We start from the raw sequence: 18,114 nt of genomic DNA, 5'->3' as shown, positions 1-18,114 counted from the left end.
TTAATTATTGAAAGTTTACATGTAAGCCTCATTCTCTCACTATCTGTATCCATTTGATTCTTCCACAGCACCTTTAAAAATATCTCGCATTGAAAATGACTGGACTTGGTACTGTTGGTGGTGAGGTGAACACCCTATCCTCCACGTTCTATAGCATTAGAAAAAGCATTGGGAGGCCTGACTACTCCAAATTTCGTTTTTGGTTTGAGAAGCTCTGAACTAAGTGTTTAAGTCATATTAGCATACAAAGGATTATTTTAAAGTAAGTCAGTGTAGGTGTCAGAAGAGAAAAACAAGAGTAGGGGAGAAAAATTAAGAAATGCCCTGCCTTGTTCCACAGAAATAAGTCCACTTTTTCTGTCATAAAAAACTGAGTATGTAATAAAAATTACAGGAAACTGGGAGCACTGTGTATTTCTCAGCATTTTACAGATTCACTGGTCAAAGCTGGCACGCTGTTATATGTAGCCATCCAAAGCAGACTGGATAACCTATTTTTTTGATTACACATGCCTCATTTTCTGATTAAAAAAAAAATAAAAGGCAAGTTCTTTTTAAACAGTATCATTTTACTCATCTTTTTTGAATAGCTGAAGATTTTGCATAACTGCTTATGGAAAGGGAAAATGTCCCACCATTTGAAATGAAATGAAGCATACTAATAACTCATACCAACTACCATGAGGGAAAGCCCCTGGTGATCTTTGATTGAAGATGGAGCAGGGCCAAGACATCCTGCATACATGCTTCTATGCTCTATCTACTAAAGCACGTGCGCAGCTTAGTGTTTTTGTATATCCACTGGTTGGGGAGGGGTGGGGGAAGACGGACACTGATCACGGCTCCCAAACTGTAGGAATATTCATGAACTGCCTCAGCTGTCTTTTGCTTTAGACAAAAACCAATATGAGCATCACACCTTTGCAGGTCTACTGTTACTTTCACATTTTTTGTAGAAGTCTACTTCTACAAATAGATATCAACAGCCTAATTTTAGTAGTGCCTTTGGGAAGATACTATTAATAATAATTTTCGCTCAATAGTGCTTTGTGATATTAAGCAATTTAGGCAGTATGTAAAAAAATAGAACAAAGCTTTATTGATACCCAGCCCTATTTGTTGACTTGACAATTCTGCCTCCTCCAAACCAGATGTAGTAAGAGGTTTTATTGCTTATGAATTTATTTTTACAAATACAGACTCTTCACACAAGTCACTGGTTATTTCACTTCCACTTCTGACAGTGATCTTGTGTTTAATTTAAATCTAGATTAAGTTATTTCATGGAAAATGCATTAATAAACTCAAAGAACATAATGAACTTACAGGATGAGAGTCTGCCAGATCACGGAAAGTTCCTTTTTTGCCCATTAGCTTCCTGTAGACAACCATGGGAAAATGTACATCCAGTATACAGTTATTGTAAATAGCCAGACCCAGTACTATGCCAATCAGTGTAAACTGACCCTCAGTTTCAAAAGAGGACGGATTAAACCAAAACAGTTTTGTAGATTCATCATATGTGAACATCCCTGTAAAAAAATGATGTTGAACAATTATGGTTACATTTCAATAAAAATGACATGTAAAACATACCACTATAAACCCATTTGCATTAGAATGCCTCCAAAACATGTTTAACTTAACATTATACTAAATGTAATGGCAAAGAGAAGCTACTTACCTTAGGGTAATTGGAGCTGCTCAAAATACTGTTACTCACATTACCACTAAAAGCATGCAGAAGACCTGCGATACATCATCCTGCAATGCCCACTGAAGCTGTACGTACACCACCTTTTATCCCCTTCCATTACTGAGGAAGCAGCAGCACATTGTCAACATAGATTGTAACTTTGATAAGTACAACAGTGCAAGAAAAGAACACAATCAAAAACCACGTGGACGAAATAATCCTGAAGAACTCCAACTGCTATAAAGTGATAGCGTTTCCTCAAAGGCTTTTCCGGGCCAGTTCCAGCAAAGGAACAGGACCACATGCAGCCCTATTACTGAATTGGAAGCCACGATGATGGAAGCAGGGATTAACCATCACATATGAACTTAGAGTCAGATGCCTAACAGATTTTTTTTGTTTGTTTGTTTAAAAGGTACTCAACAAGGTCCACTGAGTTGCTGCAGTTATCACATACATCCTAACTTGAGGGGAAAATGTAACATGGGACTGTCGTTTCACAGGAGGGGTTGCACTTTTAACAGCTTGTAACTGTTGAAAGGGAGAGGTTTTGCTTTGTTCCCCTATGCCTTCATCTGATTCAGCTCACTATTTCAGGTGACCAATTTTCTGCCAAGTTCACAAGCTGACTGCTTTCACAGAAGGCTTCAACAAACAGCTGAACTGGCACATGCCAGGAGCTGGAGGGAGCGGATAGAACCGTACAGACAAGAGAAGGGCAAAGAGTTCCTTACCCTTTTCGCTGTAGCAAGCCATTAGATTAGCTCTTGTTTATGAAACCAGAGTTTGTATACAGGCTATAAACTATTTAAATGAGTCCCACGATAAAATCCATTGCTTATCTGACTAGATACTGAAGCAAGATAAATGCAAAACCCATAGACCTAAGGGGAGGGAGAGAGACCACCCTGGACAAGTATAGTCCCAGTGATCTGTTGCTTGTACAGCTACGTCTCATGATTTCCAGGCAGAACCTAAGGAAAAGTGCCCAGGCTCCTTCCTCCCCACACACCAGAAGTTAGATGCACGTGGTCAAGAACATGAACTACATTTGCCACAAGGATTTATCTTGTCAGCTCTTAAAAGGTATGCTTATTTACAGCCTATGGAGATGTACAAATTGATTACAAAGACACACGAACAGAGCCACAAAATGACTCCTAAGACTGAAAATAGGATGTCACCTTCAGCCAAGAGATAAAGCCTGAAATCTCATTCAATGTAAGGAAATGAACTGCAAACTCATTCAGAGACTCTGGCTATTCCCCAAAATTGAAGATTATTTATCTCAGAAAGGTACTAGGACAGGGTCAGCTCTTAGGGGAGCACACAAATAAGAGACTAACACATCAGGTAAGGCAAATGGAAATCAGAAATGGATGAGCAACACAAGCATATACAGGAAAAACATTAAATAGAAGCCTGCATTCCATTTTCTGAATTGACTGAAGTAACTTCTGGATTACTGGAACAATAAAAAAAATGACTTGTACTTTCTGGAAGATGATGGAAGAGTTAAATAGTCAAAACAAGCAACTCCAGCAAATGTCTAATAATGAAGGACTAACAGTTTACCCAGATCCACATCTGGAAACACTTTAATGTGAAATACAGTATTTTATTCACTGACCAAAATTAAGACTATAGTACATTAAAATCATAATAAAACACCAGAAGAAACTGGATGCTGCAATAAGGGGAAAAACAACTGTATAATATTGCTAGGAATATTATACGACGTTATTCCTTCTTCCCTTTTACCATGGTGACTGTTGGTCATAAATCTAATATTTTGTCTGAGTTATTGCCTTGTTTGAGTAAAACTTTGAGGTAGTTTAATATGAAAACACTTGAAATGTAATCGCAAAGAAACTATTACAGCAATAAACATCACTCCACACATACCTATCAGAGGACAGACATTTTAAATTCCATTTAAAGGATTTCCTTCATTTTCTCTGGTAAATAAAGTATTTACAAATCAACAAAAATCACACTGGTATATATGGTGTAAACTGTTATACTGCAGTGCATATTAATAGGTGCAAAAGAAAAGACGACTGTGAAAACAAGCTACATTTTCTGCTTTTACACATTTATGCCAAAAGCCAATAAATGCCATTTTTTTTTTTTTAAAGTTGATATGGACACAAAAAGTGTACTTTTTTTGTATTTCGAAAACAGAAGTAAAATTTAAAACATGCATGCACATTTAATCTATTACCCATCTTTACACACAGGGAGCACACACACACTGGCTGGATCTTGGCTGAATCAGACTTCAATTACTAAATAGGAGTATTTCAATATAGGCACCCCACACAACTTCTGTTTAGATAAACTCAGGTCAAAAATGTATTTCGCACTGGAAATACAACTTTGTCAGTCAAAGTACCAAGACTTCCTTATTTTGCCACACTCAAATTTATTCCAAGTAACCTTGCTAATTCAGATTCCAAATCTCTCCAAGTTAATAGCAGTTTTCAGAGTTAGACTTGTCTATGGATCTGTATCGCTTGTTACAAGAACTGGCTTGCATACAATGAAGGGCAAGCACCAAGGTTCAGATTCTATTACTGATTCTGGGGACTTCCTCTTTAACCTAGTCAAAATGAATTTCTGTGTTTCTTCATCAATTTTCTAAGCTACAAAAACAAGAACAGCAGCTTTCTGTTTTAAAACAGTTCAGTGAACCCAAATTAACTAATGGCCATAAGCTGTTGAGCTTCTTTAATGGAAGCCATTACAGGAACTACAATGTGACATCGTATTTCACATAACCTATGAGATTAGTATAGGAACCTGGTAGGTCTCATTTCTATTTTAACACAAAGTATTTGTAGCATTTTAAATCTTTTCAGAGCAGCAGACAAGCTGCATATTAAAAGTAGAACATCCTTGAATGTATAAAAACGAAGTATAAAAGACTGGTGCAGGGAGCAAGGGAAAAAACAGTAAGATGGAAATGTAACTGTTAAAACACAAATATAAAACTTTGGCTTTGATACATCAAATTACTCTTAGTTCTTAACTAACTACAATCAAATTTGACATTATCGCCACACTTTGGATCTGCACCCCTTTTAGATGAAATCATTAGAAGAACTGAGACTATCAGATTTTTTTAAGCTGAAGGAACGGGAGGAAATAACTCAAAAACTCACCATAGTCCTACTCTGGTTTTATTGCAGAAGCTCTTCCTCTGGTTTGATTACTAATTCTAGAAGCTAATCACAAAGCAAAGCGAGGAAAAAGGTGAGAGAACAAACAAAAGAACCCTGCAAAGAAACCCTATACTACTGATTTATATCTAAACAAGCAATGGTAGCTTTCACTAACTATACAGTTATTCCTTTCATCATTCCTCCTCAGGAGGATGACTGATGATGAAATACTGAGCCTCAATGGGTCAAGTACTCTCATGATCACCAAGAAACCTGGAGAGCTTCAGAGAGAAGCAGCAGCAGATGTAGAAAGGTACTGCATAAACACAGAACAGCTCAGGTTGGAAGGGACCTTGAAAGATCATCTGGTCCAACCTTTCATGGGAAAAATCTGATAAATTAGTAAATTATTAGAACACATACCAATATCTGGATTGAAGATTTCTTCCACAACCAGTTGAAAAAATTCTTTGGAAACACCTCCTTCATCTACCCCTTGCTCTCCTTCAAATTCAACATACAATTGCTTCTTCAAGTCTGCAGGATTTTCCATAGCAATCATCTCTAGCTATTGAGTGAACAGATAGAAGTGTTTCATTAGTAAACCTGTTTACTAGAAGAGTCAATTGAGTATCAAATACTGAAATCAAAACTACCCTCCAAACCTAAGAAGAAAGCAAGTATACATCACAACAGTAAAATATCAGAAAGCAATAGTAACACTAAATCATTCTAAGCACGTATTAGAATTTGGGGATTAACACAGCAAGAAACTTACCACAGATCTGATCTGTTAGCCAATTAAGTCTGTTAGCCTTCTCCATTTCTATTCTTTTAAGCACTTATATAAAATAAGTTAGCATTGCGTTGCACAAAATTCACAGAAAACAGTATGAAATCAAGATGTATTACTGGGATAATTGAGTTCATCTGACAATGAAAAGAGACTGCAATCTGATCTACCCGTTTGACAACAAATGGTTTTGTGAAGGGATTTAACAGATATGTTTTCAGAACCTTCACGTAGTAATTTACAGTGGAAGACAGAAGACAAGCCTTTGACTAGTAGTTGCATCTCACAAACAAAGAGCTGGGGGAAAAAACCCAGAAATAAAAAGACACCAATAGTCAAATCAATCCTCTTTCCTCTTGACCCTAATGACGAAGCCTCAGAAATCTCTTGCTCTTATTTCTTCAGTGCCTTTAAACAGATCTACCACATTGCTTCCACGAAAGTGAAAATTCAGTTAAGGTCAAAAAGTTGTGACGTTTCATAGGAAAGGGTTTCATGTCTATATAAAGGCCATTACAGGTCTTTCACTTTCTTCCAACAAAAATGTGTCCTTTTAGTAAATCAAAAGTTATGCAAGAATATTTTGCAGCTGGTAAGAAGTATGCTGCTTAAAACCATAAACATATTGGTTAAACCTGTGCAGCATGATTACATTAAACATACCTACATGGCAAAGAAAACTCAACAACAGTAAAGTAAGGTACAGATGGACCTGTACATTCCCCTGCCAAGACCATATTACTGGCGAGATTCACCTCTAATGCGGGCTAGCGCAATCTGTATTTACCAGCAAGTGTCCTTAACATGCCAAACCATTTCTTTTTATTTCACTACCCTACCTTATCCACACACACATGCCAACACATCGTTTATGTCCCAGAATTTTACTACAGAAGTGTAAAAGAAAACAGGAACAGAACAGAGAGGATAAAGGCAGCAATAACACCATCAACAAGACACGTTTTCTCCCAGTAACTGCCAAGGCAGCCAGCCATGCTGCAAGCAGCACAGTGTGACGGGTGACGGTGACAGAGCTAAGGTGGTTAGCATAACGGCTTTGGAGACTTTGAAGCTCCTCCTGCAAAAGGAGCATGTGGGGAAAGAATTGCAGTAACTGGTATTGAAAACTAGTATCAGGAAGAGAAAGAGTGTAACTCCATAGCATATAAAGCTCAGTTAAAAAAATGGAGGCAAACCATGAAGACCCCAAGAACGAGAGCAAGCAAATTCAGATTAGCAGATCGAGATGTATATTAAATTACAAGATTATGTGGAAAACTTAGTTAGGTACTACCTAAAGTGGTCTGTCTATTTGCATATATTCTATTGCATATAATTGGCAATGAACTACTTTTCCCCCCTAAGGAGACCAAATAACATTTATTCTTTGAAATTCACTGTATTTTATCAACAATACTTCTGCAAAAACATGTTGCAGTTCTGCCTCCATTGGTATTCTCATCACATGCTTCCCATAACAGTGTAGTTTTGCGACTTGCATTTCATATAAATCTTAAAACTATACATCTTACAGATGTGTAAAAAAATTTTGTTCCTGAATAGGAGGACAATGGAGCTTAAGCCATGTTCCAAATACAACTGAGACTTTTTAAGAAGTATTACCTCTGCATTTCTTTTGGGACAGCAACCTTTTGTCACAGTGTAAAGGCTTTCTTCTGTCATAGAAATACACTTATATTAAGGAGACTGCTCATATTTATACATATAAAGCGACTTAAAAAACTATTTCAAAATGGTTTTTTGGCTGAGAACTACGCTGCAGTGAGTTATGTAAAAGAAAAGCAGTATTAAAAAAGGGGAAGGAAACACTCTTAGTTGAGCAATGCCGACCGGGCAGATTGGAATGCTGTGCTGATGTCTGCAAGGGAGTCAGATAAAAAAATTACCAAAAAGCCAGTATTTTGAATCAAAGCCTAATGTTCCTTGAAGTAGCTTCTATAACCAGGACAATATTGCTAAGCTGCTCAACTAAAGGTTGTGAATTTAGCTGCTTCTTTGAACATCCATGTCTCAACACTGATGCTTCTCAAGAAAACTGGGACTCAGTGGAAAAAACAGCATTAGTCATGATAGTAGAGAGGCACTGAATTTTAGCAGAACTGCAGCAGTGTTTCTATAGCACGGGAAGTATGAACTTCAGTTTAAAGTTGTTTGGTTTTTGGTTTTTTAAATAATCAGAGCCACCCCAATTGTATCAACACAGATGCTGCTAGATAAACCCAATCTATGTGTGTGTGTGAATTCCCAAAGTTTTAGAAGCCAGTATGTTTTCTGTCATGATGGTTTGACTGGCCAAGCAGATGAAGTCATCATTACATTTTCCAGGGACTTCCCAAAAAGCATGTGTATAGCATGTTTGAAGCAGTAGCATAAAAAATTGAGTATTTATGAATTGAAGAGCTGAAAGGTGAGATATGAGATATGATATTATAAAGAATATCTGTATTTTGTTGGCTGAAACATGATATAGTGCCACAGCATAAGAGATTGTATAATTTACTTTGCTTACAGAACAACACTGTGCTTTCCTGAAAGACAGGAATCTTCCATTGGATGACAGAAATATGACATTTAAAAGCTTAACATAACACCAGAGTTTAGTTACCTTCTTAAAATTGATATTAATTGAAGTAATCTCTATTCAGTTAAAAATGATCAAAAAACCTCTCAAGTTCTAGCAATGTAACATAAAAGTTCTCTTTAAGGCAGTGGCAGGCATATTTCCCATGCTAGAAGGCAAAAATGACATGAACACAACTAATTTAAGTATGAAAGTACCAGTGACGTAAGTCGGTCACTACAATTTCTGCAAAACTGCATGTGAAGTAATACTTAAGTGACTAAGAAGCATCCTCTCAAGCTGTACTTTACGGTTCATGCATACATCACCAAAGTCAGACATACTCTGCACATAACCAAGGCACACTAGTGCTGAGATTTTCAATTGAACACACATAAACATCGACTTAGTCTAAGAGAACCTCAAAGCTCCTGGAATACTTTGTTGCTAATATACTATGAGAGAATCTACCTGCTGGCCTCAGTTGTCACATAAAAGTTTTTGCTCATCAATATATTTAGCAGTCATTTACAAGCAGGAGAAGCTTGGTGCCTGCCAGCCATCTACATTCAATGTGAAATTTGTCAAAGTGAGTTTCTAATTTGCAAGCAAGTACCAGCCAGACTCTGCTGAAGGAATCCACCACACTTTCACTTGCAGAACTCGTGTGTCATAACTCACACCCTTTAAATTACTGCTACCTGAGAATAAATCCACATACAATCTGTGCAAAAAAAAAAGTAAACTCAGAGGAAGGGGATGAAAGGAATAGCTGTTGGGGAATGAAAAGGCAGAAGAGGGGATTTAAGGATAAACTTCATTACTACCACATTCAGGTAACATGACTCTGCAGGAGTACAGTTAACATCTCAAAAGAAACGTGTTAGACACAAAAACGCATGTTAACTGCTTTCAAGAACTGCAAACTCAGCTACCAACTCCCAGATGTAAGGGTTCTTTAATAAAAGTGGGGACCAGCACTTTACTATTTGCATCCCCACCCCTCAGTGACTTTTCAGACTAACATACAAATAAGTATACAATAAATATATAATACAAAGAAAGCATGTTTTAAGTCCATTTCAATAAAAAAAAAGAAAAATAAGTTTCTGATGCAAGTTTCATACATGCAAAGAAATCGAATAATGAATGTGTAAATAAAATTTTTGGTTAGATATATTTGTTCAAGGGTGAACTACGAATTCTTTTAATAAGCAGCTTTAAACAAGTTATTGCTTCAAAGGTATTTAAAAGTATTGCTTCGAATTCCGTACAAGGAAAAAATCCTACAGTAATTAAAAAACAAACAAACAAAACACTTACCAGTGCTCATACCGGTTTTAATGAAGTCCAAAAAGTGAGATGTACATAATGAATTCTAAAAGTTTGAATATTAAATATTGATAAAAGAAAAAGAGCTTGGTGATAACTTAATTAGCTCGACTAATTAGCAGAGAAAGACCTGTACTTCGTCCATTTTCAAAAAGAAATTATGAAGGCTGATCAATATATTTGCTTGAAAAATATCCAGCATCAATAAGGAAAATATGAATAAGACCACCTCAATCTAATTTTAATCAATATTTCTGAAAATGCTTTTACCATGAAATTATCAGAGTTAATTCCATATATAATCAAAAAAGTCTGCAGTGGTGGTTCTGTAAAGACACAGGTCTAGTAACATGAGTATGTAATTACTTACAATTCAAACAAGTCTATAAGTATTCAAACCCCAGAAGTAAAAAGTGCAATGCAAGGGTAAAGATACTGGAAATCATAATTACTTACCTTTAGTTTAAGCATGTTTGGAAACATTCTGTCACTGAACAGATCTAAGAATACACTTTTAGTATTGAAGACTATTATCTCGGCAAGATCTTCCTGATAGTTTTCAGTGAGACCCTTCCAAAGTTCAATACTGCACCCAAGACTGCAACCATCACTGAAGCAAACTCACACAACGTAGCTTTCACTTAGGTTTGATGCTGTCAGGGCTACTACAGAAGCACATGGTACCCATCTTTGACCTGCAGTTCCAACTTTTACTACAATCAGAGATAGAGCAAGTCACTTTAAGGATTAGGACATAAGACAGAAGGTCTTCATCCAGACCAATTACAGGCCAATTAGGAAGTGGAAACAAATTGTGACATTTGCTAAGGGGGAGAAAAAAACCCCAAAAAACCAAAAACTTCTCAACCTGTTACAGGAAGCACCTGTGTAACAGCAGCATGCAATTCTTAAACAGATCAGGCACCCGCTGAAAAAAGTGCAAGATGACAGTGTGGAACAGTGTTTTCCCTATGAAACTTCTCCAGCTACCAGCAGACTTGAAGCTTAGAGACCTCCTGAGGTTTGTTTGTGGGTCACATTAAAGTGCCTGTAATGCCCATTAGCTTTTGATGGATATTTCTTTCATGAAGAGCTACAAGTTCTGGGCAATGACATCCATAATTTTAAGGTACACTGTGTGGAAAAAAATACATCCTCTTGCTTATGTTAAGCCTTCTTCCTGATAATATGACTGGGTGCTACCAGTTGAGAAAACCGGTATTTCCCATTCAACTTCTCCATGCCATCTTTTATGTCATTTTATGTCACCTGTTTTACCATTAAGAGGACTTTACAACCTCTCTGAAGAGACTCTGAAATCTCTGAATGTATTCCGATTGCATCCTTTTTGATATTAAAATGAGAAGAAACAAATGAAAAAAGAGACATAGGCACACCACAGTAAACAGAGATACTGTATTGTTTAATTCACTCCTTTCTTAACTTCTAACACTTCCTCAGGAATATTTAAAATCTCTTCCTTGAACACTGATACTTCATATCATCAGTTAAAACATATCAATAGTTAAAAGGTGACTTCTGTACCCGCTACGTATATTTATCAACACAATTTTCTCTAAGTCCACATCATCTCACAATAGCTACTTTGTTGCATCTGTTTGAAATGGCACATACAGCTCCCTTCCCCCAGCTAGGATGGTGAGTCTTCATTCATCTCCAACTTGCTGTACATAATCTATTTTCCACTTTCAAGAAATGTCTGGGCTGCACTTGCTCTCATTGACTAACACTACAGTTCAGCTCAGACTGCTTGAATTTAGAACAATTCTATCTTTTTGCTTCATTTTCTATCCCAGAATAAACAGTTTAAAATTCTTTCTCTCCTTGGGGCTTTGACAGAGTCAGATCACCATAATTTAGCATGTTCTGACAGCTTAAATTAACAGCTGTAAGAGGATCCATGGCAACTGCCCAGGCATGTACTCATAGACTGCTACGCTGTGCGAGGGCTCCTGCAAGTGCATCACAATTTAAATTAGTATGTTTGAGCTTAATCTGATTTAAACTACGTAAATTTCCAACAGACCAAGGCTGTGCACAGCAATGACCGCTGTGGCCCCGTTGTGATATAGTAGCTGCACCAACTTGGTGTTGCTCATGAGCTTTCTAAGCAACACTAAACATATTTTGTTGTCCTCAAAGATTTCAACTTCCTTCCACAACAAGCAACATGTGGAAGAATGCCTTTTCTCATACTTAAAGATTTTCCTTCCCATCATCAGTATGAGGAGGAAGGTCTGCTTCTTCTCTGCTGGAACTGACATTAAAACAAACATCTCCCTAAAACTAGCTCTTATCCTCTTTTAGCCCATCCTCTCCTGAAGAGGTAGTACTGTCCCTCCCTTTTTTTCAGTATTTATGTATCCCAAAGCTGAACAGAGCTTTGGAAATGGAAATAAACTCCATTACAATAATGTGACAAAACATAACTGGATAGAACTGTAAGTTTGACAGGTAGTGAAATTACAAAGAGTATTCTTAAATTAGAAAACTGGTACATAGTAGGGTTGAATTTTAGAACAGTATATTTCTTATTTGCCTAATATAATAATCGGGTTTACAGAGAGAAGGCACTTCTGCATTGCAATTTTATTTTTCCTGTTGGTACTAGAGACAAAGGTTTTCCCCGATAAGTCATAATATCAGCAATTCCCATGAAGCAGCTAACCCATCTGGAAATTCAGAGGTACACAGAAAAATCAATGTGGGAGCTCACTTAGGGCTCTCACAATTGACCTTCAGTAGCAGTTAAAGAAGTCAAATTTAACGAGAAGTAACAGCTGGGTTGAGAGGCAAAAAAGAGGTACTTTCCCCAGAGTCTCTCCAAATACCTGTCTGGCTCTTCAGCAACAAGCTTTAAAGCCATGGTTAAATTTAAAATTTTGCACACGTTGCTGTGCTTTAATAGCAGAACACAGAAAAATGAGCTTTTGAAAAATAACAGCTTTAAGCAAAAAATGAAGGGAGGAAGAGTCCTAAAATTAAAGGACATATGTATGAAAAAAGTTTACTTGAAATATTCTTTATAATTTGTATCCTGTTTAATTCCCATCTTCCAAAAATGTGTGAACAAATGGCTTTAAGTTTTATCTTAAGAAGCTAGCATATTCAGAAACAGGCTGCTCTCACAGCTCTCAGGTACTAACAGGTCTTATTTCTCCTTTCTCACTCAGTATTTGCACCAAATTGCAACAGTATTTGCGAATCAGTATTTGCACCAAATTGCAAAAACTCAGAGAAGCAAGAAGTTCTACTTAGCGTGCAGTCACTGCACACACTTTATATCTAGAAGTTCAGAAGTCCACAAGAAGAGTTACACAACTGGAAGGCTTTAATTCCAACTTCCATTTGAAAAACCCTACTATCAGAAGATGATCCAAGACAGTCCAGAGGACAAAGAAAACGTACTGAAACAGAAGTTCGTCACCCTCAGTGCAGAATCTGTTAATGGGGAATAAGAACTATTTGACACTTTAAAAGTCTGCAACCACTCTGAGTAGAAGTGTTTCTGCTGAACATACAAATCTTCAGCAGCACACTTATAATTCAAACTTTATATGGTAAAGCTATTTTAGTTTCTTCTAGAGGAAACCTAGTACATAAAACACTGCACTCACACGCAGTCCTTTTCAGTTAGTCAAAGCCCACGTAGTTTGCACTAGTCAGAACCAACAAACCTAAGTTCCATGTTGCTGCATGACTTACCCGGACGAGCGCATCATCTATGATGTGATCACGTCTCACTTTAAGTCGCAAATACGGGTTGAGCTGCTGGCCTTGAACTAAGCTGTAGAGCACAGTTATGCGTCTTTCACTGTACATCCGGATTCTATTGTCATAATACAAACCCAGGTTCTTGGTAACAGCATTCAATATGAAGGGACAGGTCATAAAAGAGAATTTATTTTCTGTTTCTACTTTGAAGAAAGTGTAGTCTTTGTCCATTTCTAGAACATCATTCAGTGGTTCATTAATAAATTCTTCAAAAGGGATAAGTGGTTTTCTGCAATCTATAGTTTTAACACCAAGTTCAGTTTCCAGTGGGTCCACTCGAGGACCTTTTTTATTTCTTCTTTCCTCACCCAACAGCTCTTGAAGAGTTAGTTCACTTGATTCTGGGATGGGTTCTTCATCTTCCTCTTCATTATGATCTGTATCCACATCCCCTCCTACTACATTTGCATAGTAAACCATTTTCAAGCACTTTGAAGCAGCGACAACAGCATCATCATCATTCACTAGGTTACGACTATTGAACTCATTGCTTATGACTTTGTAAGTAATAAGCTGCTGAAATGTTTCCATCATTCTCCGAATTTGGTCTGCTCTGTACTTCGACCACAATCTGACTAGTTTTGCTTGAGCTGCAAGGGGTAGTTTGCTCATTGCTTTGCAAAACAATGGTAGAGCCATTTCCAGATATTCTGGGCTATGAAGATTGCCATTCTCCATAACAATAATAAACAAATTCAGATAGTTAGGATCCCGAGAGTACACATTATGGTAAGTCAAGTCACATTCCACATTAGGTGACAAGTACACAAGTGCATTTAAAAAGGCAGTTTCTATTTTTTCATTAGAAAGTAATCTATCATAGACCCGTCTGACTGCTTCAATATCTACAGACACTTCATCTGGGCCTAGTTTTTGGAGGTTATTATCTCCCTGTGTGTTATCACCTATTCTTGACGATGAAGATGACGATGCGCCTGAATCTTCTTCCATAGCAGCAGCCGAACAGGCAGCTTTTTCCTTTTCATCTTCATCTTTGTCTTCATCCTTTCCTTGAAGAGACTTGAGCTCCTCCTTGGTGTGCTGCTTGGCTTTTCGGAAACTCTGTACCAATGCTTCTGCACTAGAAAATACTCTCCCAATCACCCGGATTAAAGGGGAATAATCCTCTTTCTCTCGACATAGTTCAAGAATTTCATAAATCTTGTCTTCTGTTAGAAAAGTCACATCTATAAAAAGATAAAATATTGTTTTTTATTAAGATAAAAATTAAAAAGATAAAATACCTCTAATTTGCTCTACTCAAGAAATCCGTGTATCATATCACCATTAACACTGGAAAAAACAGTGTCAGTGCTGGATAAATTCAAGACAGATACTTTATAATCTCATAAGCATGAAGAAACATGATTTCATTCACTGTGATTTCGTAAGATATTTTATTCATGGATGTTGATCAGAGAACATGCTCAATGGTAAAACTGTTTTGCAGCCAATTAACTACATTTGGTAGTTAACAGTATTATATCGTCTAAACAAGAGCAACTCAATCAATCGGTAAGACATTTAAACTTTAAAAGACTTAATGAATAAGACTGTGTGACAATACAGCCTTCTGGTAAATCTGCACAGTTAATGCATAAGTCATTAAACTATACACAAACTAAACTGTATCAACCTCTTTTATCAAACATAGCACATGCATATGTATTTCACACATTCTTTCTTCCTTAAAAAAAGATTCAATGATTTGTTTTGTTGTATATTAATGGGAATATAAGTTTTCTTATTTTATTTTTAATGCTTTCTGCAACTGTTTTTATACTAAACTGATGCCTGAAAATCATCCCAAAAATGCACCGTACATGCCCAGAAATTTATGCTGCCTCCTAAATTACACACACAGTTGAGCATGTGGGTTACTTCTTTGTGCATTAGGCCTCACTGAGATAAACAACTTGAGTATACTCATCAACGTGTTATTCAGATGAACAAGCTGGTTTACACACATCATCTGCATGGGCTCCAAGTACCCGTCTGTTCCACCTCCCCCCCAAACCCCTGAAATGAAGTCAGTCATTTGGTGGTCCATTTATTTGAAATCTTCCTTTCTCTTCAGAAAAGAGAAGGAGAAAACATTATTTATAGCTTTCTATGCTACTTCTCAAACAGAACCCACAAGTGCTTTCACATCAGGTGATGATTTAGAGTAGGATTACCACATGATCAGACCCTGAAAAGATGTTCTAGTTTAAGCAGATTCTTCTATACTGACACACAATTTAGAACTAAAACTGAATCTGTTTAATAGCATCTCTAGAGATCTAAAAACACCACGCAACACAGCACGGTATCCACCAACCACGTTAGAATTACCTCTGTAGAAAGAAGGAAGTGTATCATTTTAATAAACACAGTTATATGTTAAAGTATTTTGAAATGTGATTGCCTACACTAACATTCATTCCAAGCAGTCATTAAATTAAAAATACAAACTAAATGCTGCAAAGACAGACAACCTATTGATTTTCACAGAGCCCCAAGCCATTCTTAGAACACATATAACGCAGGAAAGATTAAGCTTATGTCATGCTACTGAGATTGACTTCCAACCAATTTCTAGACAGTGAAAAAGCTTCAAAACTAAAATGTCCTGTTAAAAACAACAGCATTAAAAATATTATGAAAGGATTCAAGGTTAGTGAATCCTCTTTTTATCTGTTGCAGTGCATGCTCAAGAAGCAAACTTGCCTAAAAGAAATTTAACTGTTGACACAGATGCTGTTCCATGCCATAGCTCCTCAAAATGAGGACCACAGTCTCAAGTTCACTGACTCTGGATTGCAGAGGTTATTCATAGCATAAAAATTATCAGCAAAGTTGACAATTTAACAATTTAACACATTTCAGATTTCCATACTTACAACAGAAATTCCCCAGTCACTCTTTTACAAGTTTTAGCATTTAAGGAACAAACCATGTGCTATTTCCAGTTAAAATATTTACTATTACCATCAGCAGTTTCATAAGTTTTAAGTCATATCCTGTGACCATCCTTTAACTGAGCTGCCATAAGGGTCTGCCCCATTTTTTACTTTACAGCAGTGAGAACAGCTAGAGAAAAACAAACATGGTGAAGCTTTCTTCTAACTCAAGTAAATTTTAGCTGACTTGTGTCTGAGTAAGCTTTTACATGCCTTCTCCTCTCACCCGTTCTACTGCAACTATGTGATCCAGAGAAGTAAAGATACCTCCTCTCAGACCTTGTTCTCAGTAACACTCCATGATAAATCTGTACATGAAGTCCAGCTTTAACAGTGATCCTTGACTATGAAAAAGACTGCATGTGATCTATATATTGCCAACAACACTCTCCCTAATTAGCAAATTTATTCATTATCTTTTCATTATCTCTTATGGAAGCTTTGTTATGATTGTGTGCTCACTGCCTGTACACTGACCTTCTCTGTTCCCAATTTAATGTTTTGGTGATCAAAGCTGAAAATAGTTTCCCAGGTAATTATAACACTGATTTTGAAATTGCTCCATGTGACTACATTTGTAACCCATGCTTTTTACATATTTGCAATTTCTCTATTTCCTTCCTCTTTTTGGACTGTCATCTAAGATATTACTGAGATGCTGACGACGGTCTCCCGATACATTTTTCCCCAAAGGTAAATAGTCTTAGGGCTTAGCACTACAGAAAAGTAATTTAAACAATTCTTTCTGAAGGGCATTTCTTTCAATTTATTTAGAACTTTCAATCCTATGTCAAGCATAAAAGTAAGCTGCACAACCTTTTCCTTGGCTTTTTCAAACTTAACTGCAGTTTTCCAGTAACTGTTGCTGCAGATAAACCTTAAAAAATTTCAGAGCATTAGATTCCTTAGACATCATCCAATTCCAAAGGTAACTAAGAGTCTCAGATGGGCTTTAAGAATGCATTAATACTCTCTGTCCATACAGCTACAAGGACAGGTCAATACTTGTGATGCTGCAACAGATGAAGTCAGAAGACAGAAGAGTCATTGCTTTAGACAACAGACTGTCTCTGGAGAGAGGTATCTAAGAGTCTTCTCAACCTATCTTGGGGAGAGAGGACGTTAGGGTCGGGGAGAAGGAGGAAAATCCCGTATGTGCACACCTCCATTAAAAATACACAAAGCTAAGAGACAAATCACAAAACAGACCTAATGTGCCTCTTGCCTGTCTAACACTACACTGGCTCCCCTCTCCCCTCCCTGTTTGCCTCTTTGCTTACTCAGATCATAAATAATTTGCGGACAAGTTATCCTTGCATTCTTTATCCTTGCATCAGATAAAGAACAAACTAATACAGACGCTGACTGGAGCATCTTAGGTCCCTTATAACACAGTGCTATGTTTTATTGCTGATTCTGCAGGCCTTTTTAATTCTTTGCTGTAAACAGTTCTTTTAGCTAAACTTCTTTAGCTAAAATGAACGAATCTGAACTTCTGTGTTTATACCACTTACTGCAACAATACTTAAAAAAGGTCTGCTCAAAGGTTAATGGCTAATTTCATTTAGCTTGTGATTTCTGTTTGCACCACAGGTTTTGACAACAACTAAAATTATTCTTGTAGTATGTATTTACTATTCTAAAGAGTTGAAAAGCTAAATAGAAATCAGAAAAAACACACAGAACATTATTTCATTTTTGTACACTGGCTTAGAAATGACTTTGCTTAAACTTTTTTTAGCTTGGTAAATGTACTGCCTATTATCCACTGTATTGTTTTTTGTTCATCTGTTAAGTTTCTTAACTATTTC

General features: G+C 36.8%; 1 protein-coding gene across 16 annotated transcripts in view; it reads right to left on the bottom strand.

Moving 5' to 3' along the window:
* The window catches only part of UBE3A (ubiquitin protein ligase E3A), a 53,563-nt gene that overhangs the window by 3,740 nt on the left and 31,709 nt on the right, over positions 1 to 18,114 (bottom strand). For all 16 annotated transcript variants that reach the window (XM_075135361.1, XM_075135379.1, XM_075135446.1 and 13 more), the window contains 3 exons: positions 13,293 to 14,548; positions 5,284 to 5,428; positions 1,327 to 1,532 (listed from right to left, as the gene is read on the bottom strand). In XM_075135361.1, coding sequence (XP_074991462.1) covers positions 1,327 to 1,532; positions 5,284 to 5,428; positions 13,293 to 14,548 — 1,607 coding nt within the window. The remainder of the gene's footprint in view (positions 1 to 1,326; positions 1,533 to 5,283; positions 5,429 to 13,292; positions 14,549 to 18,114) is intronic.

The sequence above is a fragment of the Calonectris borealis genome, chromosome 1, assembly GCF_964195595.1.
Source record: "Calonectris borealis chromosome 1, bCalBor7.hap1.2, whole genome shotgun sequence".
Lineage (NCBI taxonomy): Eukaryota > Metazoa > Chordata > Aves > Procellariiformes > Procellariidae > Calonectris > Calonectris borealis.
The sequence above is the reverse complement of the archived record's forward strand: the minus strand, read 5'-3'. Positions and strand labels throughout refer to the sequence as shown.